Source organism: Thunnus maccoyii, chromosome 12 (assembly GCF_910596095.1).
Source record: "Thunnus maccoyii chromosome 12, fThuMac1.1, whole genome shotgun sequence".
Lineage (NCBI taxonomy): Eukaryota > Metazoa > Chordata > Actinopteri > Scombriformes > Scombridae > Thunnus > Thunnus maccoyii.
This window is the reverse complement of record NC_056544.1, coordinates 2,201,932-2,227,998: the sequence shown is the minus strand read 5'-3', so window position 1 is coordinate 2,227,998 and position 26,067 is coordinate 2,201,932. Positions and strand designations below refer to the sequence as shown.

Here is a 26,067-nt window from a genome sequence, read left to right as displayed (position 1 = left end):
CCTCCTGTCTGCTATAGTCCACAATGCCCGTTGGCACTAAATCCCTACGGACCAGCGTCAGAAAGCTACCCGAGTCAACCAGAGCAGTCACAGGTTCACCATTGATGGTAATGTCTTTAAAACGCTGCCGCCTTCCCACAGCTCTTCCATCCTCAGCGCGGGGAGTGTAGCTTTTCTGATGGGGCATAGAGAAGCTTTGTGGCCTGCCTGCTGACAGTAAAAGCAGATGAGCTCCTTACTGGAACTGTGCTGGCTGGGTGCAGGGCAGCGTTCTCCTGGCAGAGGTGGGTTGGCTCTGGCTGCTGGTCTGGGCTGGGAAGCAGGCTGACGACCGGGACCACCTTGGTATGAAGCTGGGCCTCCCCTTCGTGCGTTGATGTACTGTTGCGCTAGCTTGGCCGCAGCTAGTCCATCTGTGGGCTCGTGCTCCTTCACCCAGGTGCGGATGTCTGCAGGGAAGACACGTAGAAGCTGCTCCAAAATGATCTGCTCGCCGGTCTGCTCCTTTGTGTGCTGCACCGGACGAATCCATCATCGGTAGAGACCCTTTAAGCGGTGGTATGTCTCTGATGGGTTCTCCCCGGATGGCAACGCCATGGACCGGAACTGCTGACGATACGTTTCCGGCGAGATGTCAAACTTGGTCAGGAGCACTGCCTTCAGGTCTGGGTAAGAGTGAGCCCTCTCCTCGTCCATAGCCGTGTAGGCCTCAAGAGCCTTTCCGGTGAGTAGAGGCACCAGGCGACATGCCCACTCACACTCTGGCCAGCTCCATGTTCTGGCAATGCGCTCGAAGCGCAGCAGGTAATTTTCAATGTCCTCTCCTGCCAGGTACTGTGGGATCTTGGGGTCGCCATAGGGTCTGCTCTCAGGCCTAGGGGGTTCTGCTCCGCTGCTCAGCCTGTCCCTTGATCCCTCCATAGGTGAACTGCGGCGTGGCCGAGGGGCTGGTGTCGGTAAGTCCAGCCTTAGGCTCATTGTCGACTCCTCAGATGGCGATGTGGCTCTGGCGGGCGCTGGGCTAGGTGCTACCGGCCTCTGCTCTGCCACCGGCTGTCCTTGTTGCAGGGTTGGCATCGAAGCCCGTAGTCCTCTGAGCTCTGCCAGAAACCCCTCCTCTCTTCTCTGCTGTCCCTCCAGGAGGGTTCTCATGACGGCCAGCAGCTCCTCTCCGGCACTTGGAGCTCCCAGAGCTGCCTGCAGGGCTGGAGCAGCAGCTCCCCCTCCGTCCTCCTCCTCTGTGGCCCAAGCTCCCTCATCTGCCGCTTCATTGTGAGCCACTTCTTGCTTATGTAAGCGCAGTCCGGTCCGTTTTCCTGAGGACCGGATGCGCCCACGTCGACTGGCCATCCCACTTCTGACACCAAATGTCACGGGTTCGCTTTCAATGATGGCTCAGATGACGAGAAACTTCAGCGTGGTGATTTTTATTCACACCAAGTTCCGCAAACAAGAGTTGCAAAAATATTTACAGTGCAGGAGTGGAAAAAAAACCCCCTAATAACAAAAAAAAAAGTATTTACACGACAAGTTTCACACTGGCAGTTTGTCACCCACATTGTTACTTAGCCACGACCAAAAACCCCAACCAACCTAAATGAGCAGAGCTCCCCCTTATATACTCTTAGCCCCTCCCCCGGGGAAAACCAATTACCAAATTATAGCATCCTACAGTCAAATTTGACAACACAACAAACATAAATTCAAAAATCAATGATACTTCGCATAAAAGAAAAATGGCACTAATCGCCCTCCATACAGCGATGGCCCAAATACCCCCAAACCAAAATAAATCATAAAATATCAGTTCATACAATGTCGATGGTATAGTCCATGGTCACCTGACCCTCCTAAGCGCGCCACCAAGCGCTATTTATAGTGTGTCCAGGAAGTGCCTCAGTTTGGCCCATGCCCGGAGGCAACCAGAGGCAGCAGCAGCAGCAGGTAAGTGTATATATGTGTGTGTGTCGCGTCAGCGCCGAGTGTGCAGAAAAGAGTTCGGACAGCGGGGAAAAGTTTGTGGGAGTGCAGGACCGCGGGACACAAGTGCGGGCCTGCAAGGAACAGTTTTCACCGGAGCATGGCTCCGCAGGAACAGTGGGAGCGCTGCGCGCTGTGCGCTCCTGGCACCGGCGCTGTCTCTCTGGCCAAGAGAGAGAGAAACGCACGCCGGTTAGGGCATGACGGAGCGTTCACGGGCGCCCCGTCACATTGTGCTTTGCCGAATACTGTATTTAAACATTTGTGAAATAACTCAACCTTCCTTGGCCCCTCCCTGGAATTCATTACAGTTTGCCACAGAATCAGACATTCAGAAGGTAGATAACACAAGTAAACATTTTAAGAAAAAACAGTGTAACTTTGAAGAAATATATTCACCACTACAAATACTGCAACAAAGTATGTCCAGTTACGCTAGACCAAAAAGAAATGATCTGAGAGGATGAGTGGTTGGTTTTTAAATGCATCTAAAGGAGTAAAAGGAAAGCAAATGAAATATGAGTTTATGTCTGTGTGCGTAATATTGGGAGGTAGCCAAGCAAACTGTTGGTGACATATTGTGTGGGCACATTCAGAAAGACTACATAAACAGACAAATGGCATGGCTGACTGAGCCCCACTTTCTCCTGCAGGATGATAACTGCCATGTCATTTATTAACAAAACAATGTAACACAAAGAACATTCATTATTATCTGATCTGTCACTGCAACAGAAATCTTTCCATCTTTGTTAATACCTTTGGCGCACTTAATACATAGCCTGTTTATGATGCAGCAACACAGATTCCTGCAGAATAATAGTGTCTAAACAGAAGACAGTGTCTGCCAGTACAGTCTATTAGAATTTCCTGTTTATCAAAATAGGCACATCTGGTGGAGGACCATAAGAGAAAAGTATTAGCTTTCCATTTTTGGTCATGTTTAATGCATGTTAATTTTTGGATGTATTGTTCCCTCTGTACCAATCATCCATTGGTTTCCATGTGTGTATGAAAAACAATTATAGAACTCATGAAACTTGCTTGAGTTGTCAGCGTTCATTTTGTCAATGTTACGTTATTGTTGCAAGGTAATATAGTTGATATGCAGATTGATTTTTAGGGTTTGGCATGCATTACTCCATAACAGTAATTAACATTAGCAGACTTAACATTCATGGAAAATGAATGGAAGCCAATGGCTGCCTAGAATGGTATGAAACTGCATTTATATTTATAAAACACAGCAGTATGTTACGCAAAATGGTAATCTGTGGTGTAAAGTACACAAGACTTAATGACTTAGACGTAGACTTAGACGTAGTAAATGTGCTTAAACATGCAAAACAACTGAAATGTTCCCTTAAGCGAGGTCATTTTCAAAAATTATAGGGGTAGTCCAGCAATTTAATTTCCATAAAGTTGGGGGACTTCTGACAGAAAGTTAAAAAAAACAAAAAAATGTCAAAATCAATGCAGCAGATGCCAAAATATTCAAAAGTTTAGGTGCAACACACACTAGTCACGTCATTTGATGCCTGTCAGTTGTAGCCTGAGGTGGGTAGAGTGGCCAAAAACTGTAGTCAAAGTAACAAAGTATGTTATTTTGTTAAAACAAGTATTGAAATAGAACTATAAGTAGTCATCAAAATAACTACTTGAGTTATAGTACAACACAACTTGAGTAGCAAATAACTTCATAAGTAGAAGAAAAAAATACTGGTACATTACTGTCTGCTGTCATACAATTTTATTTTATGTCGATGTGACTGACATCATTTCAACCACAGATGAGATGTTTACTTCTTAAGTGAATTTGTTTTAGTCAGTTTATAATAATAATAAAATAAAAGTAAGTTAATGTAACAGAGTAAATATAATTAATTACTACCTAGTATTCAGGGATTCACATACAGCAGCCAGAATGCTTCAATCCAGAGAACAAATGTGCTTGCTCATGGGGGAATTGTTGGGTCTCTGTAAATTAAAGAGTACGGTCTTGACTTGCTCTATGTGAAAAGTGCCTTGAGATGACTTGTGTTGTGATATGGCGCTATATAAATAAAAATTGATTGATTGATTGATTGATTGATCAAATAGCTGATTTTCTGTAAAATTTCCAAAATAGGACACACTGATGCACATCAATCCACATGTCAAGTTGGTGGCGGTGGGCAGGCTTTTATAGAAAACAATGGGTGAAGGTGTTTTAATGGCATCCTATACAGCCAATGTGTGCTGCCCTTTAGTCCCTAGTATGAGGTCAACCTCCAATCCAATCCCTGGAAATTACATTTCCCATTTTGCAACTCTCATATCATCCTTTTATAAAGTACAACTTTTGACAAAGCAAATTGATCTGATGTGTAAAATAGATGGAGTTCCCCTTTAAAAGCATGTTGGTGAAATCAGGAAGCAGAGAACAAAGAAAACAAATGGGTGAAATAGCAGCATCACTGTAGAGTCTGTAAAGGTGTTTGAAATAACCGATTACTTGAATAATGTGTATGTACACTGATAGCCTGGGTCATAGAGGGAATATTAATTATAATAATGTATATGCATAATGTTATCCATTTGTCAAAAGGGAAAACTTTAGTTTTACTTTAGCTTAATGTAAGCTTCATGTGCACACAGCGTGTGAGAGCACATACTGTGTTTGCATGTGTATTATAAATTCACCGTTGGTGCCATAATTCTCAGTGAGAGACAGAGTGCAAGATATCAGAAGAGGCACTCTCCTGCCCTGCATCCTGCACCCTGTCCAGATACTTTGCATGTGTTTGTGTGTGTGTGACTGTCAGTCTTTGTTTGTGTGTGTGTGTGTGTGTGTGTGTGTGTGTGTGTTTGTTCTCAGGTGTGATTCTGTGTGTGCTCATGTGCTGGAGAGATCAGTTAACTAATCGCGCGCTGTTCAGGGAATACACTTGCTGCCAAGAATTAAGGAGAGCTGCAGTGAGTGAGTGAGTGTGTGCGCCTGTCTGTTTGTGTGTGTGCTTGATGTCTTGCCAGGCGTGTATGTGTGTGTCTGTGTGTGTGTGTGTGTGTGTGTGTGTGTGTGTGTGTGTGTGCAGGCGCTGTGTGTTCTCAGGCGTAACTCTGTGTGTGCTCAGGTTTCTTGGTGAGCATGGCGCCATAGCCAAACATGGCACCATCAGTCTGACGCTCTGTCTGACAAGCTGGTGAAGACTGATATCTGTTTGATGTATGATTCATTTAGCTCCTCATACTCACAGAAATACATATTCACAGCTGGGACCTCTCTCTCTCTCTCTCCCTCTCTCTTTCTCTCTCTCTCTCTGAGTGAGTGAGTGAGTTTATATCTTTGCTCTTTTTCCATCTGTATTGAGATTTTGTATGTGTTTTTTTGTTGTTTGTTTTTTATTTATTTTGTGGTGGTTAACTTAGGTTCAGTTAGGTAGTAGAGTTGGCAGCTGGACATTATGCCTGTTGTCAGTGGTTATGTGGAGCTGGAGAAGCTCACATGCCAGCACCGTGTGTCGGTGTTTTGGTGGAGGAGGCCAGCATTGCTGTTGTAGAGGTTGTAGGGTTTGAAAGTGTGAAATCTGCCTCTTGTGTGAACAGCTGGATGATGCTGCCAAAGTTGAAAAGGTTGTTGGAAATGGTGTTGTGATTCATGATACTTTTGAAGAATGGTGTTCCTCAGCCTTGGCATTGATTCTACAAGTCTCTGGAACTCTTCTGGAGGGATGAACACCATTCTTCCAAAACATATTCCCTCATTTGGTGTTTTGATGATGGCGATGGAGAGTGCTGTCTAATATGTCAGTCCAAAATATTCCATAGGTGTTTAATTGGGTTGAGATCTGGTGATTGTAGACGCCATAGCATATGATTCACATTGTTTTCATACTCATCAAACCATTCAGTGACCTCTCGTGTCCTGTAAACTGGGGCATTATCATCTTGGAAGAGACCACTCCCATCAGGATAGAAATGTTTCATCACAGGATAAAGGTGATGACTGAGAACAACTATGAATTGATTTGCAGTGATTCTTCCCTCTAAGGGGACAAGTGGACCTGAACCATGCCAGAAAAATGACCTCCACAGCATAACAGAGCCACCAGATCCCCTCACTGTAGGGGTCAAGCATTCAGGCCTGTACCAGTTTTTCCTTTAATTTGTCAGCCGTCTATGCACACAAAATTACTTTCAGATTCATGACATGTGTGCACCAGCCAATTTTATTCTTACCACCATGCGTATTATAGTGAATCAGAATCATTCTAAATTGACAGGTGCGTGCCCACTATAGGTAATTAGCATACTACCACGGCCCCATTTCTCTATATAAGAAAAGCTCTACTGGAGCAGGGCATCATTGGAGAGATCTGTCACTCATTGAAAAGAGGGCCATGATGGTAAAACTGTAGAAACTGCTAGTGAAATGCAAATAGTTTCAGAAGTAGGAGCCAGAAAAGGCAGATTTGGCTGGTAAACATGTCATTGGCACCACCATTTGGAGCCTGATGGTGAATCCTGTATGCAACCTGCATACGTGTAACGCCACTACCACACAGCATGTCAGTAACAAAAGAAAAAGTCGGTAAATGTGTAGATCTGTGGAACTGATCTAAATAAATCTCTACTGCTGCACCAGATGTGCATCATGTTTCATCTCTGTCCACAACAGGCTGTGATGTAGCGACAGCAGAGCGTCCCTCCCTGTACCACTACTGAACTGTCAGGCTGTGAGGACACTGAACAGGCTGTTGGTTAACTAGCTGCATATATCACGGCCAAATCTGATGGAGGAAATAATTGCTGTCACATTCCAATATGGAAATTCCAATATATAAGCTTTTGTCATCTAAAAGTGGGAACAGGACAATTTTAATATATTCATAATTTCATTACATTTATGATAATGATTTATGGATTACAACATTTTAGCTTAATTTAATTGATTTAACTGAATTGAATTAATTAATGAATCACGGATTTGTGCTTAAAAATGTTCATATGCATGGTTTAAGCACAGATTTGTGTGTATGCACTGTTTGTGAATGAGGCCCAATGTCACCAAGCACATTACCAGGTCTCTTCAAGACCTAGAGATTCAAGTATTAGAATTACAAAATATAGTAGATTCTACAGGAAATCAAGAGCATAATGACGCCCTTAAATATAAAAAGGCTGCCTTAGCCACCTGTTGGGCATTACAGCACAGGGAGCTCTGGTCCTCTTACAATTCATGAATGCATTTCAAATGGATGCCCCCTCACAGTTTTTCTTCAGATTGGAGTGAAAGAATGGTCAGAGAAAGATCGCCCATTCTTTACACTCTGAAAATGGATCCACAATAATGGAAAACACTGAGATTTGGAGAAGAGCTCTTTAAAAGGGAATATGTTGAGGATTTACAGTTGGCTGTATCTTTTTATGCTGGACTACCTCATGTGTATGCTGACACTAATGGAGTGTTGGATGTAGAGCTGTCTTTGATGAACTGTATACTGCTCTCATGAGCCTGGGAGATGGAAATGCACCTGCCCATTGATGGGCTGCCCATTGAGTTTTATAAATCTTTTTGGTCAGTGGTTGGTGAAGATCTATTGGAGGTGTTTTGTGACAATGTATGTAAATGACAGCTAAAGCTACAAGATCTGAAGAACTGGAAACCTGTATCTCTGGACTATAAAATTCTCTCTGAATTTTAGCCTCTAGAATTGGAGAGCTGATAAGTGAGGTCATCCATATTGACCAGACTTACTGTGCACCCGTCAGGTTAATAAGTGATAATATCACTCTCATTTGGCATGTTTTGGACATCTCTGGCTCATTGGGTATAGATACTGGTCTTACCTCCACAGACTAAGAAAAGGCTTTCGACTGGGTTGAGCACCAGTGTCTGTGGCAGAAGCTAAATGCTTTTGGGTTCAGCCCAAGATCCAGGTACTGTACACTAGGTACTATACTAAAAATGAGTGTTTGGATGCACCTTTTAATGTACAGAGAAGGGTACAGCAGGGATGCTCTCTTTCTGGGATGTTGCATTCCCTCGCCATTGAGCCTCTGCTTCACAAACTCAGGCAAGAACTCTCAGGTGTTTGTTTTCCAGGTTGTGCTTCAGCTGTGAAAATTTCAGCATATGCAGATGATGTTATGGTAATTATTAATAAACAAAAAGATGTTGATATTTTGGAAGGGAATATAAGTCTTTTTAATAAACCTTCTTCTGCTAAGGTGAACTAAAAAAAAAGGTGAAGCTGTGATGGTTGGGAAAAAGTTGCTAGATAATTTAGTTCTACTAGGTAGGCTAATTTGAAAAAAAAGGGATAAAGTAGACTTAGGAGTGTTTTTAGGTGAAGAAAAGAACTGGGAGATGCTTTAGAAAAATAGAGGGCTGACTTAAGAAGTGGAAATGGCTCTTGCCAAACATGTCTTACAGAGGGATGATGCTTGTAATTAACAATCTAGTGCCCTCTTCATTATGGCACAGATTAGTTTGTGTGGATCCCCCTTTAACCTTGCTTTCACATATTCAAGCTGTTTTAGTTGATTTCTTTTAGGATGCATGCATTCCTCAGGCTGTTCTTCTTCCAAATGAAGAAAGAGGACAAGGACTTATACATTTGGCCAGCAGAGGTTCTGCTTTCCACCTTCAGTTTATTCAGAGACTGCTGTTTGGCCCTAAGGACTTGGTGTGGAGACTACTGTATATAGCTGTATAGCACTGTACACCTGTATATAGCCTTATTAGACTACTAATTGTGTTTTTACTCCCTTTTGCCCATAAGCTAAGTACATTTAAGTGGATTACATTGTGTGTTTTTTACTTTTATCTTTTTAAATAAATGCTTTTGGATAAATATACTATCTAATGTTGCATGAGAGTGAATTTTGCTAACCTCTACCCTGCAAAGAACTCCAAAATCCTTAAACCTTTACTAGCTATTGATATGGTGATTTTTGGTTATAATTAAGTTAATAAGACTTCCAAATTCATAGCTGGGTATATTCTGAGGCTGTATCAATCAGTTGGCTATCTTCCATGTCTTTCAGGGTGATGCCCTGAGGTTGGACTTAATTTAAATTAAGTTATATTTGATTTATTTCTGAAAGCCAAATTTAACCTAAATGCCCGACATTAAAATGGTGCATGATCCCTACAGTTCATTCTTGGTTTTAAATACAAAAGTCTGCAAAGCGCAATTGTCAACTCAGGAATTTTATCATGGGGCAAACAGATGCCAATTTATGTAAGCAGGAAAATTGATGACTTAGTAGACATTGATGTAACATTACTGTTTACTAGGATGGTGAAAGCCAGAGTGATTTATTTTAATTATTACAAAGAATTGAAGGATGTAGATCAGTTGAGCATGATATGGGCTCATGGTGATGTGTTCTGTAAATAACTGACTTTTTCTGTGGAGTTGATGTGATGTGATCATTTTTTTTTTTTTTTTTTGAAGATGGTTATATTGGCTTGTTCAAAGATTGATAGAATAAAGTAGTTTTTAAAAATAAAATCTCAGAAATACAGCGCAATGCCTCTGATAGTATTTGGAATGCTGTTCAGATGAACAGACAGGAGCTACACGCACTGATGCATGTCTGTGATAAGACCTTAAAAACATGTTTCTGATAGTGAGCTGGCATTTTCACTTGGTCATGTATCTTATCATTGGTGGCATGAAAATCAATTTGCAGTTCATGAAGCAAAGCATGGATTTCTGGAGTTTTGCATTCATGTTTCTTTGTGTGCGACCTTACAAGCATTTGTAAATAGGGTGGGGCTGTAACTACACCAAGAATACTAAAAGCCCCACCAAGGAATGATCTGACATTTTTGAAACATTTTTTTAAAAAACACAATTACTGTTGTTAGTTCTATCTATTCTATGTAGCACATGTGAATCATCAGAAATGTATGTAGTAGACACGTTATTTGAAACTGACTTTAAAATGACACACATTCGCACAGAGCCCCCTGTGCTCCGGTAAGACGTGTGACACAAGAGAGAGCCAAAGTCACCACCGGACTCACAACTGTTCCTGTCACTGAGAGTTCCTTCACTGATCTTTCCAAAATGGTTAAATGCATTCCTGCATATTCTAAGACAAATTAGAACCGTATTGGCTCGAATATAGAGTAATATATTTTTCTGGAAATAACATTTGAAAAAGTGTGTGTAGTATTCTTTTAGAATGAAGAGAGTAGTGGTCTGACAGTGTCAGCTGTCTAAAATACTTCCTAACAGTTCAGCCCTCTTTGTTCATTGTCAAATTGTCAGTTTGCCACTTGACTGACCTCATATTGTCAAGCTGATGGTCCTTTAACCTGTAAAAGTTTGGGGCTTATGGGAAATGGTGTTTGTCAAAGGCTGCCAAAAGCAGACATATTACTTATTGGTTCAGCTTTGACTTGTCGCACTTTCTGCACATTTTGGCTGAACTCAAACACATCCCATCAGTTTAAAGGTTCCCAATTCCTGGACAGAACCTTTGCTACCAGGCCACGAGGAAACAGTATAATTCGCAAAAAAAAGCTGAAAATGGTTACATAGCTTTATAGGCTGTGGTTAATACCCTGGGACTTGGTGCAGTCTGTGCTGCATCTTTCCTCATCACTCTCTCACTCCACACAACATACTGATTTTGAACTAAACCAAGTCAAAGATAAGGACACAAGATAAGTTTTTCATTGCCCACTTAGGTATTAAATCAAACAAAACAAACAAACAAAAAGCACTGAAAGTTTGTGTTAAATCATAATTCTCCTTCAACAATCAGACCTGGATCCCTGCATTTCTGCCCATTGTGGGTCCGACTACTTTAAGATTTAACTCCCTATACGGGGATGAAGTGAAATGTCACCTTACCTGAATACACTTAACTTAGCTTTTTAACTTGTTCCCAGTCTATGTGACCTAAATTCATAATGTCTTGTCTTGTGACTCACAGGTTTTTCTTAAAGGTGATACTAACAGTTTCTAAGATAAATTTAAGACTAATTCCACACATAGAAAACCTCTGAAACACCAGTTAGACCATCAGGTTAAAATTATTATACTTGAAATCTGAATTTACATTTTGAAATGTCTGCAGATCCTGAGTGGTGTGTGTGTGTGGCCATTATGTGGGAATGCACTTTTTAAGGTGGTGGACAGAATATTGTTCCAGATGGCGTGTTGGGTCAGAAAAATAAATTGATGATGATACATACAGATAAGCTATATTTCACCGTTATCTGGCTTCATTATCATTCTTCACACTATCCAAAACACATGAAGGTGTTAAAGCATTTTTTTAGGTGTAAAATATCATTAAATAACTTCACAGATATATCAAAAATTGACAATTATACAAAATATGAAGAAAAAGGACAAGGGTGACACGAAACGTGCTCTTGCAAAATAGCAAGAAGAGACCAGACACAAAGAGGGAATAAAAAATAATAGCAGTGTAATATTAATCAATAAATAAATAAATAACCATTATTATCATCACTAATTTTAAAAAAAGAAAGACAAGGGGTGGAGATTGGGATTGAAGTCAATTTTTAGAGTCATTTGAGAATAACTTTAACTAAGATCACACTTACTGGCATTTTTAGGGGTTTACAACTGTATCTCATGGTCTTAATCAGCAGATGGCATTTAACACTAAACTTAAACACACTGAACAACAAGCCTATACTACACAAACATTTGTTCATATATCAAGCATGTGCAATGGTCTTTGAGAGAAGAAAGTGATACTGTAGAGTGATCTGCAGTCATGTTCTGAGGGTAGCCCTTCAGAGCTCGCTAGACAGACAGACAGACAGACAGACAGACAGACAGATAGATAGATAGATATGTAGCCCAGTCTAAAAATGTTTCATTTTAGACAAATAAATATGTAAATAAATAGAAAAAAAAATATTTTTTTAAATGTTTAAAAAGTATTCTATTAAAAACCACTTAAGTTGAATGTTAAATACAGTTCGTAGGGAATTAAAAACACGCTATATGCAGATGAATAAATCTTTGTCATTGTGTGGGTGAAGTTCATGCAGTTCAAGTAGTTTGTTTGCTGTACTCATGGATGTATAATAAGAACTGGATAGGGCGCTGCTGCTCAGCCTTGCAGCTAATTTTTCCCAGTGGCCACTCGCGGTATTGCAGCGAAAAATCCCCCTGCGGCCCAAAAAGGATTTTCCCCCATAGACCACCATTGTAAAACAAACGTCTTTAAAACTGGACAGGACCCCTCAACCTGCAAACAACGTCAATTATGACTCTTTCTATTATGAACTTTTGATCCATGGAGATTTTATGTTTATAAAACTTTCCTTGAGCCCAGAAAAGCGATTTCTGATCTGAAAAATCTGTGACGTCATCACAATGTAAAGTCTATGGGCCGAGCATGGATGTATTATAAGAGCTGGATACTGGACTAAAAATGGCCCCCATTCAGTCCTATAGGAATTGCTCGCCTGGCGCATACCATGGATGTATAAAGAGAACTGGATACAGGAAGAGTGCCAAGCTTTGAAGGCAATTTGACATAGCGGCCAAACCGTGTAATTACAATGTCACGTGATGCACACTGGCCCAAAAAGACTTTTTCCCATAGACTTACATTGTGAAAGAGATGCCTGTAAATCAGCGGATAAATTTTTCTGAGCGTCACAACCCCCACGAAATGACTTGTCTCACTATCAGAATTAAATCCGTTCAGTCTGATCACATTTCAAAAGCTTTGAAGAGACACATGATAGAATTGTTTTATCCCCATTCAAGTTAGCCGGAGGGCTAAACCGGAAGTAGCCGACTTGGCCAGTGAAAGTCACAAGTGCACATGCTCTATGGGCCGCACAATGCGGAAGATCTGGGTACTTTCACACCGAGAAGTTGATTTTTTTTTTTTGCTTCATGCACCACTGAGCAACTTTCATAGGAATGAACGGGGCCCCGCCTCCGACGCTGTATCCAGTTCTCTTTATACATCCATGGCGCATACGCCAAAAAAAGTTTCTAGCTTCCGGGTTTGCTTCCACGTTGTGCGGCCCACTGAATATGCACAGTAGTATTTCCCCTGCTGGCCCCGCCCGTGAGCTCCCACTCGGCCCATAGACTTTACATTGTGATGACACCCTATCCAGCTCTGATAATACATCCATGGCTGTACACCTAAGAAAAGCATGTTTTTCTCTTAACCTAACCCTAGAGGGCCTAAAGTTGTCAATCTTAACATTTTGTTAATTGCACTGGTTGTGACCGACCTGTCAGCCAATTGGAAAGGTAAAGGGCTGGGATGTATAGGAGACCCCATACAGTTTAGCCATGGGCTAGTCAGACGACAAACAGGAGCTGTGTGAGGATTGTTTACGATGTTGAAGACTGTTTATAGTAACGGACATAATAGCAACCTGCAGAAGGTAAATAACCTCTGTGTATGTATTTTTGTATCGCTTCATCAATAGTGTAAAAGATAGATGCTAATTGCGATTAGCGCATTAGCACGCTTGTTATGTGTTAATGTCATCAGTGTAAAGCTCAAAATGCACTCAGCGTGAGAAGTAAAAGAGCTTTAGGGCGAGTTAAGTGACTGAGAACAACTGTCATGTACGTCTAATAGACTGAGGACCAGGAAACACTCCTTGGACTCTATGGAAGAATAGCTGTCTCCCGCTCAGCTATCACTTCGTCTGGACTGTTGTCGCCCGCCAGCCTGTAACCTCACTCATCATTCCCCTCTTCATACATCAAGTTCATAACTTCTGAGAAGGTTGAAAAGCAAAAGGGAAACACATTTAAGTTTTGTATAATATTTTTATACCTGTTTAATTTTATTAATTGGTTTAAAGATTTGTTTTCATTAATTAAATTCATTATTTGCAGTTAAAGTATTGTGTGTGTGTGTGTGTGTCATATTTACATTTCATTAAGTCGTGATTGAGTAAAAACAGGGAATATTAATTAAAACTAAATTCTTAGTGGGATTTAGAATTAGTGATTCCTACTATACATTCCTGCCAAGTGGAGCCACCGCCATTAATGTACCCAGGGCCCCACCCATAGTACTACAACACTTGTTAGACAGTTAACTAAATAGCTACATGGGACGGGTGCTACAGATAGATAGATAGATAGATAGATAGATAGATAGATAGACACATCATTAATGGGCTACTTCAAAATGCATGTCATTTTGACCGAACAACTTGCCAAGCATAGAGGGGACAAAACATGCTTTTTGAGATTTTTGGTTATTTTTATACTGTTATGATGTTCGATATCTGTTAAAGTTCCAAAAATGAATATAAGCTACTATGCTGTCTGAAAGTCAAAAGCCAGGGCTTCAGCCTGCTCTGAACGCTCTGCTCTACTTCCTCATCGAAATGACAACAGATTATTTGTGCATGCCCACAAACTGCTGTCCGTTGCTAGCCTTTGTTACTGAGGTTGTTCAATAGCTTGTTCACATTGTCTGCTCACATAGTTCGGATTGGATTAGGGGCTCGGACGTATTTGAGAAGTTTATATTTTGAATAAGGAACATGAAAAAGAAGTGAAATCCTATTGTACTGTTTGCTTATGTAGTCTCCCGAGCCGCCAGAAGTCTGCCTTTAAGCAGCCTCCGGAAACTAACCAATCAGAACAGAGTGAGCTCATTGGGGGGGAGGGCCCTAAAGAGACAGGAGCTAAAACAGCTTGTTTCAGACAGAGGCTGAACTGAGCGGCTGAGGGCCAGTATAAGATAAATAAGGAGTTTTGAACTGTAAATGATGCAAATATATTCCAGTAGAGCCCCAGAATATAAATGTAGACCTGTACATGTTCATGATATGTCCCCTTTAACATATTTATCAGCCAACCCCTAATGGAGGCAGATTTACACTGGCAGTAGCTTAAATTTTTAAAGAAATTGATTCAAATAATTTGATTACAACAACTAGACAGACACCACACAACACTGATCTCTCTTTGACCCACCATGGGGAGCAGTGTGCAGCCACAGCACAATGCCCGGGGACCAAGTCCAGTTATGAAGCCAGTGGTGCTCAAGGGGCGAAGTCAGGAGAAAAGCCACATATACTGGACCTCCACATAGAGAGACTGTACTACTCATCATTTTTTTGTCAACAGAATCACATACTGATGTTATATAAACTGGATAAAGTATATCAAATCAGAGTGAAACCACCTTATTGTGTCTTGGCTCTCATGGTTAGTGATGGAGCTTAGTGTAGCATGTCCTGTAAATCCCACCAGAAGGGAATTAACCTGTTTAAATTAATAACCGTTGCTTCCTGCCCGCCCACGCGCTTTTTGATTCATATTTCACACCCTCACAAGCCTTTGTTCTTAGCTGGAGAGACATGCACAGGGGGAAAATACTTTAGCCTCAAAATGTCAGTCGCTGCTGCTTCCCCACCAGCTGCTGCTTAGAAACACTGTTGTTTCCATGCTTCTGTATTTTTATCCTCCTCCCTTCTTGTCTTTGTCTGCTCCTGTCTCCCTTTTTTTTTGTTTTAAATGTTTTATTTTATGCCAGGGAGATGGATTTTCTTTGTCTTTACACTGGAGCGTTGTTACAGCTCTGTATTTTCTGTTCTCTCTCTCTCTCTGCAGCTTGTTGCGTCGTGTTGCCTGTTTCTGTTTCATTTCATGGTGCTGACTGTGTCAAGATTCGCCTCCTTTGACTCTTTGTTCTCTCCAACAATATTTTGGAAAGCAGAAAGTGAGGAGGCATGAAGGTTGTTAGCATATTCACCATGTTCCTGATGGCCTGAATAATATTCTGCAGCCTAGTGTATGAAAAACAAACACTGGAGGCTTTTCCTCCAGGCATGTGCACCTTTTGAAGGTCTTTTCTTTCTTGAAACACTGACTGATTTTGGGGTGAGATGGAAGCATGAAGGTTGTAGAGAAGCGTAAGTGACTTGAGAAAATCCCCACGGTAGTTGTAAGAATCTGGGTCGAAAAGAACAAACGGGTAATTTTGCCATGTATGCTAAATGAAAAGAATAGCAACAGTATGTTTAAAAAAAATAACTTCAATCCAAGATTATTGAAGGCTGGTTGAAGGACTTGTGGGGTTCCCCAAGGCACAGTGTCAGGCCCATTACTGTTTATTTTGTCTCTAAATGAATTTTAAACAACTTTTGGATACTGGGTTTGGTTTTAATCTATCATTTGAATTTAATTAATAAAAGTCTATATTCATATTATTTGGAAATGTCATAAAATTTACAATGTAAAATTATGATAAATTACATTGAAACTGAAAGACTGATAATAGATAAACACATTAGTCAACTGTACTACTTAAAAATCTCTTAAAGACACAATAATAATTTCTGCCACTACGCAGTATTAAAACCATAAAAACACTGAATAAAGCAGCTTCACGTAAAAAAATCTGACGCTGTTCAGCGTACACAGGATGTCCGGTAGGGGCTGCTAGCTGAGCTGCTGCTAAGGTTTGCTCAGCTTGCTCAATCTGACAATTTAAGATCCAGACGTTCAGGAGGTTTTTACCGGGAGCTGAATTATCCGCAGAGGTCTCCTCCTCTCTAAAACAAACATCCACAGGGATTAAAACCAATAAAAACACTGAATAAAGCTGTCTCAAAGAAAAAAATCAGTGTTTCTCCAAGGCTGTTTGGTGGACACAGGACGTCTGGGAGGGGCTCTGTGTGAGCCGAGCTGCCGCTGACGTTTGCTCAGTTTGTTTCTCTGATAACTTAAGATCCAGATGTCCGATGACTAAAATCCTTCATCCAGTTAAAAGATATATTTTAAAACGACCGAGAGCTAAAAAGTTTATCATAAAAATATGGTTTAAAACTGAAAAAGTCCATTTATGACAGTTTCTGGCAGACAACACCAACATATTTTTTTGTATGCATATGCTCTTTGGTGGATGCCATTGTGTCGGACAACCACAATGCTGATTCACATGCACAAGATGATTATCATCTTGGGCGCGTTTACTCTTTGGTAGAGGTGGACAGCACCATTGACAGGCGACCAAAAAAACAGACTGTTACCTTGATTGAAATCACAGATTTCTCTGGGTTTGTTGGAAACATTTTGGATAATGTAAGTAAACAAATCAACAAAATATATCACAGGTCTAGTCATTTTCAGACATTTTAATTCGGAATAGTTGCATATTATAGATTTAAATCAGGCCTTGTTATATAGGCTACGTTATATTGACATCTTATAGGTCCATACATTGCTTCACAATCCAAAAGAAAGCCAAAAAAATGTAAATTAAACTACTTATCAAGAACCAATTAACCAACTAAATAGTACAAATAATGTACTATATTACTTGTTTTAATCTGGTTTGTCTGAAACTTCATGTTGCTGCCTGTATTGGCCAGGACACTCTTACAAAAGAGATTTTTAATCTCAGTGAGGTTTTCCTCATAAAATAAAGGTTAAATACAAAGTAAAAATAAAGTCAGTAATTTTTTACCTGAAAGAGGGAAGCATTTCAGCTAAAGGGTTGAATTTATGTGACAGCTGAAGTGAGGAATGGAAAATGTGTTGCACACTGCAGGTTTTTTTTTTTTTTTCAATAATTGAATGGACAAATATAGAAATGTAGGATCAGAATGGCATGTTGGCATTAGTATAGCCAACAATTAATATAAGATAATGTATTTTTAATGTATTTTTTTTCACACCAAATGTTCTCTAAAACAGGTAGGTATTTACAGACCAAAAGGTTTTGTTATGATAGTATCTCCCTAAGGTCAACAATGAAATTTGCATGTTTGCATTCTTTTTTGCAGACAGTCTATGCATCGAAATACAGAACTACAGAAATGCAGAGCTGTCTGTCACAGAACATCTCACAGTTCCTTGTTCCTTGTCAGAACATTTCTATCACAATATTTTGTTTAGCATTATAAGTAGCATCAGATCTCAGACTGAAAGTTTGGCAGAAGAACAAATATGACAGAATGAGCTGTTCCACAAGGAATGATGCTAGTTAATGAGTCTGCTGTAATAGAAAATCAGCTGCTTCAAGCTCCGCGGCATTCACCTGGGATGAGCACACCGGCCATGTGGTGAAAAAGGTACAGCAATGCCTCTTTCACCTCAGGCAGCTGAAAAAAATTTGGCATGGGGCTCACGATCCTACAGGCCTTCTAAAGGGGCACAATCAAGAACATCCTTACTGGATGCATTACTGCCTGGTAGGGGAACTGCACTGCCCTCAACTGCAAAGCGCTGCAGAGGGTCGTGCAGACAGCCTAGAGCATCAGTGGATGTGAGCTTCCCCCCCCCCCCATCCAGGACATTTACAACGGTTGGTGTGTCAGCAAGGCCTGCAGGATTAGCAAAGTACCCAGCCACCCCAACCACAGACTGTTTCAGCTGCAGCCGTTTGGCAAGCGGTACCGCAGCCTCAAGGCCTGGACCAGCAGGCTCTGGGACAGTTTTTTTTTTCACCAGGCTTATGAATTATAGACACTAACAGCCTGTTGCCTGTCTGTCTGTGACACATACACATACACACAGACATAGCTGTGCATACACAAACACACACAAACATGCAAACAATCTACATGCACATATGCACATTCATTAAGGCAGGCCCACACACACAGCATTTTACACATACTATACATAGTTTATATTATTTATATTTTTATTGTATTGTATTTTTTAGTACTGTTTTACTGCTATTTCCATTGATATTTGATTGCTACTGCTGCTGCAATGTTGAGGACTCAAGAAATTTACTCTCTTATATTTGTATAATGGGATGTAACAATAAAGGACTCCTGAATGTTGAATCTTGAATCTTGAACTTTGTGAATGCCACTTTGGCCAGACTGAAAGAGGCTGTGTTGGAGATACACTGTGTCTCCAGTAGCGACAGCTAACCTTTTCATCATGGATTTAATAAGAGGATAACGGGAAGGTGTCCTCATTATGATGAGAAATCATTACAAGATAATGTTGTTATAAAAAGATACTTAAACATAAATGTGAGTATTTTTTCTAACAGTGGCACTTCTAAACTGTCATTTTAATCACACAGATGATTTCATTTTGGCTGTATAGATCTAATATTTGACATCATCATCTCCTGCTGCAAATGAGAACACGTTGCATCAAAGTCAATGGTTGGTTACCTTTATTGACACACATTTACCTACTAGATGAATGTCCCAGTGAGTATGTTTACATGCACACTGGTGACTTGGTCTTGAACTGTCTTTGTGCATGTTTTCATATTCTGGTTTCAGAAGCCTGTTAGCATCCTGCTCCTTTAAACCACAACTCTAACGCTCTCAACTCTTTCTCTAACGCTAACCATATATTGTTTTGTGCCTAAACCTAACCAAACCTTAAGCATAGAGGTGGTGGATCAGAAAACATGAATACTTTTTGTAATGGTTTTGGAAGGCACTGACAGACAATGTTGTCCTGCTGATAGGAGCAGAGCATGTTCACATGGGTCATTCTGGAAGGCAATCACTTAGTTTGGTAGACTACATCAAAACACTTTACTCAGATTTGTGATCACTGACTGCCATGTGCACATGTTCATCTTAAGTAACATAGCAGCTGGTGAGAAAAACAAAAATATCTAATGACAATCAGCAAAAGTATGACGTATATGCTGAAATATAAGTCACCCAAGTAAATAACCATGTCTTCCAGAAATTATGTTTATACGTTTATACGAGATCTCGATGCATAATCATAACATTCATGACTTTTTTTTTTACTCCAGTAAAAGTAACCCAGTCGTTAATTTTACAGCTACATCCATGCCTGTGTTGAGAAGCAATTACTGCATGTACAGTTATCAACTTGATATCAATCAGAATGATATCCCAAAGCATATTGATCCTTGCAGGCTGATACAGAACAATTACAATCAGCAAAACAAGCAGAGTGATCAAATCAATGAAAATGGGGTGTCTGTATTTTGTTCATTTGGCAATATCAATATATGTTTTAACATTACTAAAGCTCAGATTGTCCCATCAACATGGTTCTTATATCCCTGGAGCCCTAGACTCGGGTTTGATAGAGGTCTGATAGGGATATTTGTGCTGTGTTAAAAACTTCTGAACATAAAGACAAAATATATACGAAATGTCAATTTACTTTTTTCCCCATAAAAAAGTATCCTAGAGCATGTTTAGTACTACTCACAAGTAAAAAGTGGCATTTTCTGAATAGCCCAACTACCCTGAAATAAATCATATGACTGGGTAATACACACGGTGACTCTATAAGGACCAAGGTTCAAACAATTAATGGTTTTGCCAAATACATTTCAAAGGAGATGCAATTTGTAACTGGATTGTCTTAACTGGCAACATGTTTTCCTGTGGAAGAAATGCTATGTTCATGTAGTGCACAGAGAGACGGGAGGTGGTCAGGATGGTAGTTCCATAAGTTGTAAGGTTTCGGTTACTAGATTTTTAAAGTAAAGTTTGAAGAAAGATCGTGGTCTGTTAAAAATGATAAGTAGTGACACAGACCATCTCCTCTATTAGTCCATTAGTCTTCTCTTTCCAGCGCTGATGTAATTCCAAGAACACTGGGTGGAGGTGTACAGGTTTTTGGGTAAACAGGCTTTTGTCTCATTATGTTGCACATGTATTTGTTGAAGATCCTTGTGAGTTTCTCAGATAGAAAGTATGGCTATGTTGTTGTGGTGTTCTCTCTAGAACTGAATGATCCAAACAGGGGAACTGCGGCAGTGAACAGTCTCTACATGAGACAGGAAAAAAGTCAGGATTCCAGCATTAACAAGATATATTGTTACAGCAGAATGTACTGAGTCAGAAAGTCTATGTTTGTTAATATAATGTGGCTTACTGTCAAGGATCATTTGAGATATAACTCACCATTTATGCTATTAACCTGGAAGTGCCTCTTTTCATGAAGCCCAGGGTGAGAAGTTCACCTCCACACAATAGACAGACTCAGATACCTTACAAGAGTACTGAGATACTATTTATCAGGGAGTCTCACTTTCTCTCTGGTCTCTGGTACCTGCAGTCTCTCTATCTTCATCCTTAATTTGCTTTGTGACACATCCGGCTTAGGATAGACTGCATGTTGTAGAACGTGTCCTGTCACACTCTTTTCCATTTACCGTGACAGTTGCTTGTTTCAAATACTGAAGCTTTTGTACAACCTGTCACACTCCAGTCCTCCAATCGTCCTGTATCTCCTTCCCTGATTGGATGGCTGTGTCTCTCATTGCGTGGTCTTCACCATTAGCTGACCACTCAACCTGACACTTGGCTATTACTCTGTATTACATACTTGTCAGGCACTTTAACGCTCCCTCTCTCAGTCATTTTCTCCTTCTTACATCTCCAGCTACACTCCAAATCTGACAAGGGCGACGGCTCCGTGCGCTACATCCTGTCTGGAGAGGGGGCTGGCTCTATCTTCATCATTGACGAGACAACAGGTGACATCCACGCAGCCAAGAGCCTGGACCGTGAGAGGAAGGCCCAGTATGTTCTACACGCAAGGGCCATCGACCGGTGGACAAACCGCTCTCTAGAGGCAGAATCAGAGTTCATCATCAAGGTCCAGGATGTCAATGACAATGCTCCAACCTTCCCAGATGGACCGTTCTCAGCCACTGTGCCTGAGATGTCTGATGTCGGTAAGATCAGAGCTTTTTTTTTTTTTCATGACAGACACTTGACACAAACGTTAACAATGGCACAGTTCTATGAACTAACCCAGGAAGACATGTCATTGAGTTAGACATGTCAGTCAAGGTCTATTACATCAAAATTCTACTCTGAAAATGAATGGATGTATTTTCACAGAGTTTTAATTATGCTTTTTGCAGTGTGAGAAGTAAGTATTTGGGGTGTAAACAAATATAATTGCATTATTCAGATATAAGCAGATATGGCAAAATAACATCCTAATTTTGGCAGAGCTCTTCACCTCCATATATCTCCTCTCCCCTGACTTCATCACATTCAGTCACTTTCTTCTGTATCAAAAGTATTCCAGGTAGTTATTTTCTGTACGGTATGAACAAAGAGTGCTAGCAGCCAAATCAGCGGGACTTTTCATGATGCAGATGTGCCAGAAGGTAAACAAACACAGAGGTGTAGATAGTTTTCAGTTCATTATAAAGCGGGAGAGTTTCATGCTGATCTAAGCTGTATATGAGCTCCAACTGTGAGTCACCTAACATAAGTCAGGTTTTCATTCAAATGTACCACACATTTTAACCAAAATCTCAAAAAAATTCATAAATTAACAGTCAAGCACATCAAAGTAAACAGCTGATGGCGCTGATTTTCCTTTCGAGTGCAGTAAACTACAGAAAGAAGAAGATGGTGCAACGTGATGATGTAATCAATAGAGCAACACCGAAAGCTCAAGTGACAGAAAACATGATACACATCCTGGTGATGGAGAACATGATGAACAGTGGAAATGGAGAGAACAGCTGACATCACAGTCTCTTACTTTTGAAAGGGTTTTTATAACAGGGCTGTGACATTTATACAGACAGGTATTTAACACTGCCCAGAGACAAAGAAGAGAACTGACAGTGAAAAACGGCTGTCGCCATTTTCCGTCTCTCCAGCAGGCTGAAGCCTCAGAGACATTTAAGTCACATGCTTCCTGTACATAATCATTTTTTGCTAAATTTGTTTCCATTGCACTTTGTCGCATGTTGTTTTACATTACCTTTTCCACCTCATCCAAGCATAAAAACTTTTCAAATTTCACGTTTCCACTCACATTTTTTTTATGTGTAAATTGAAAAAGTGCACAAAAAGGGTGGATGAATATGCACTTACTGCCTATGGGAGAAATGAATGGGATTCATCTCTAGAACCAGGGAAGCCTGAAATAGCTCCTCCCACTTCTCAACTCTATAGCTTTTTCTTTCTTTTTTTTCTTTTTTTTTTCATAGACACATCAACTTTATTGTCATCTGGACCTCCTGCCACTGCATGCACAATCTCCTTAAAAAAAAGCAAAATGGTCCTATGAGCTATTATGCCTATATGCGCTACATTTGGACTCACTTCATTGTCAATGGCTTTCCCATTTTTTTTTATCATAGACACTACAGACCAAATGTATTTTCATACAAGATCAATTAGATTTTCACCAACCAAACAGTGAAACATGAGCACAAGTGAGGACAGCGCTATCATGAGTGTCAAATGATGTGTAATAATATTTAAAAGGTGTCACATCTGCCTCAGTTAATGTCTGACACTAGAACTTGGGTTAACCAATAAGGTCAGTTCATAACAACCATGTGTTAATGAATGCTCCAGCAAGGAGGACATACTGTCATGTCAGTTTATGTGTAACATAGGCAGGTGAGATTTGTCAGTTGTTCAGTCAACATGAGGCTGTAAGTTACACAAATGACAATAATAAAAATAAAAAAAGACTGATTACCACTTTAATGTAAGATAATACATTTGATATAGATTGTAAGGAGACATTATTGTAGGGGCAAAATATTTTATATGTTTTACATTTGTATAAAGAGACAGATTCTTTTTTCAAGTGATAATAAAAACAAGTTCAGTATGCTATAAATGATAAAAATAAAAAATAAAAACACATGCACTCTGTGTTGTCCCAGTAGTATTTTTAAATTATTTTCTTAGCAGCTAGGATTTGATTGCTGAACTGGAAAAATCAGACAGATGAAGCTAATAAGCTTAATTACCAATTTCCAAGTTAATGTGCTAAGTGATATAGCTAGATCTCTGGATCGCTGGAGGAGGTAATGGTCAGTATTTGTAACATTTTTGGATTTAGAGTGCATTTTATATATGCTTACACCCCCTCCACACCACCACCACCACCACCACCCCCCACCCCCCATCTTTACTTCCCTCTTCTCCATTATTCTCTTTCTGCCATTGTCTCTCTCTTTCTCTATTGATCATTATCTCTCTCGCTGTCTGGCTCTCTCCCTTTCTCTGAGTCTCTTTCATCTCTCATTAGCTCTATCTCTCTCTATGTCCTCTCCATCCCTCCCACTCTGCTCCTCATTGCTTATACCTCCCATCTCTCACTCATTTCCCAGCCTCTCTCTCCTCTCTTCTCTCCTCTTATTCAATACTCTCCTGTCTCTATCTCAGTTCACCATTTCCCAACACTTTCCATTTTCCTTTTGATTTTATCTTTGACCCGCATAGGGGAAGGTGTAAATGGATTTTTAGGTTAAAGTCACTACTGTACAGTGTAGAAATACAGGAGCTTTGTAAACAGTGGCGTCATTTCTGTAGTGGAGCAGCTGGCAGAGTGTTGTTTATCAGACGGTGATCAGTATTTAATCACAGAGGCAGCTATTTCTTACTCTAGACTGAAATTACATTATAAGCTCTGCATCAGTCTACATGTCTTCACCCTTGCTAATTCCCATAAAGTTTTATATGTAGGTTCTAAAACTGTGTTGATTTCCAGTTATAATCCATACCAGAGGAACTACATGTCATGAGAGTAATTTAGTTGATCCTATTTCAAATCAAGTTATGTATACAGTAACAATTTGTTGCAGGCTCCAGTGATTTTACAGCTCCATAAAGTTCAGGGAAACAGACTCAGGGAAACAGAATGGTAAAAATCAAAGCAGCAGAGACTGCATTCAGAGTTTTTGTCCCTAGTATGTATCAAGCTCCAAACACACGTTTAATCCTACATTTCCCATAATGCACTAGATTTTTCACTATCCCCTCTGGTGGAAAGCTGTTCTGCCTACTATTTTCTGTAGGAAGTAGCTAAAGCCTGGAAAACTGCTAAATGATGTCACATGCTAATTTGCATATCTGTGACCTCATAACATTATTACATGTACAAGATTTTTAAAAATCTAAGTAAAGAAAGATTAAGAGAAATCAGAACTGACTATATCCTCAATATGCATCTAAATCTACCTTAATTATTAAAAAAAAAAAAAAAAAAAGATTTCATGCAGGCTGTTGCAGACTGTTTAACCAAAGTGTCATGAATAGAGAGATGATCCAGACACTGGAATAAACTCACTAGGTTGACTGATTGTGATGCTGCTCTGTTCCACCCACTGAATGCAGTCAGTCAGAGAACCACAGCCACATTAGCTCTCATTATCTCTCAATATTGGCATCTCCTTTCAAGGAGAGGAGTTAAAGTCTGCCCACAAAGTTGCTAGATTTGTTGCTTTGAAAAAAAAGTTGCTAAAGGGGTCTTGAAAGTCTAGAGAGAAAGTTGCAATGCCACAATGTAGAAATATGCAAAAGTACAAGCAAAAGGTCTGTATTCTAAATCTTACATGAGTAAAAGTGCAAAAGCATTATCAGCCAAATGCATGTGAAGTATCAAATGTATTGCCAGTAATATCTTATTATTATTATTATTATTATTATTATTATTATTATTATTATTATTATTATTATTAGTAGTAGTAGTAGTAGTAATATCATTATTTTATTATTTCATTTTGTTATTGTAGCTGGTTGGGGTGCAACTATATAGTGTTGGGTAGTTTGATCCATAACAATGCATCATATTTTAGTTTTCTATGTAAAATCTTTATAAGCAAGGTACCTACTGATGTCAAATAAATGCAGTTGAAAGGTAAAAAGTGAATATTTTCCTCTAAAATGTTGTCAAACAGAATTATGCAGTAGTACAAAATGGAAATATTCAAGTGGGGTAAAGTGCCTAAAAATGTACTGAAGTACTGTACTTGAACAAATGCACTTATTTACATTCCACCACTAATAAATACTCATACCTCTCAAACTCTACACCCCCAGGTTGTAGTGCAGGCTTTCTAAACGTGTATTCTCCAAGTTCAAGCTGAGATAACCCAGATGACCTCACTGTGACATCATCAGGGTTATTTTCTTAGACGAGACAAAGATCCTCCTGAGCCACAGAAGATATAATGCTGCTCACAGAACTACATGTATAAATTGGTGCAGTTTCCTTTTAAGTTCACATTTGCAGTGCTAGGTGCTGCTCTCCCTGTGGGTGCAGAATAAGCAGAATAAGGAAATGAGGAATGTGGTGAATTTGTGTAGCAGTGTGTCCAGATTTCTTTTTCCAATTTCTTGTCAATTTCAGGAGTGAAATAGTG

At 39.9% G+C, this 26,067-nt stretch overlaps 1 protein-coding gene across 7 annotated transcripts in view; it reads left to right on the top strand.

Annotated features, from left to right (window-relative positions):
• The window catches only part of LOC121908226 (cadherin-18-like), a 211,346-nt gene that overhangs the window by 64,069 nt on the left and 121,210 nt on the right, over window positions 1-26,067 (top strand). For 5 of the 7 annotated variants that reach the window (XM_042428079.1, XM_042428081.1, XM_042428086.1 and 2 more), the window contains exon 3: window positions 21,318-21,612. In XM_042428079.1, coding sequence (XP_042284013.1) covers window positions 21,318-21,612 — 295 coding nt within the window. Of the gene's footprint in view, window positions 1-1,698; window positions 1,945-21,314; window positions 21,613-26,067 lie in introns of those variants that run through there. The other 2 variants (XM_042428080.1, XM_042428087.1) reach the window with 2 other exon arrangements.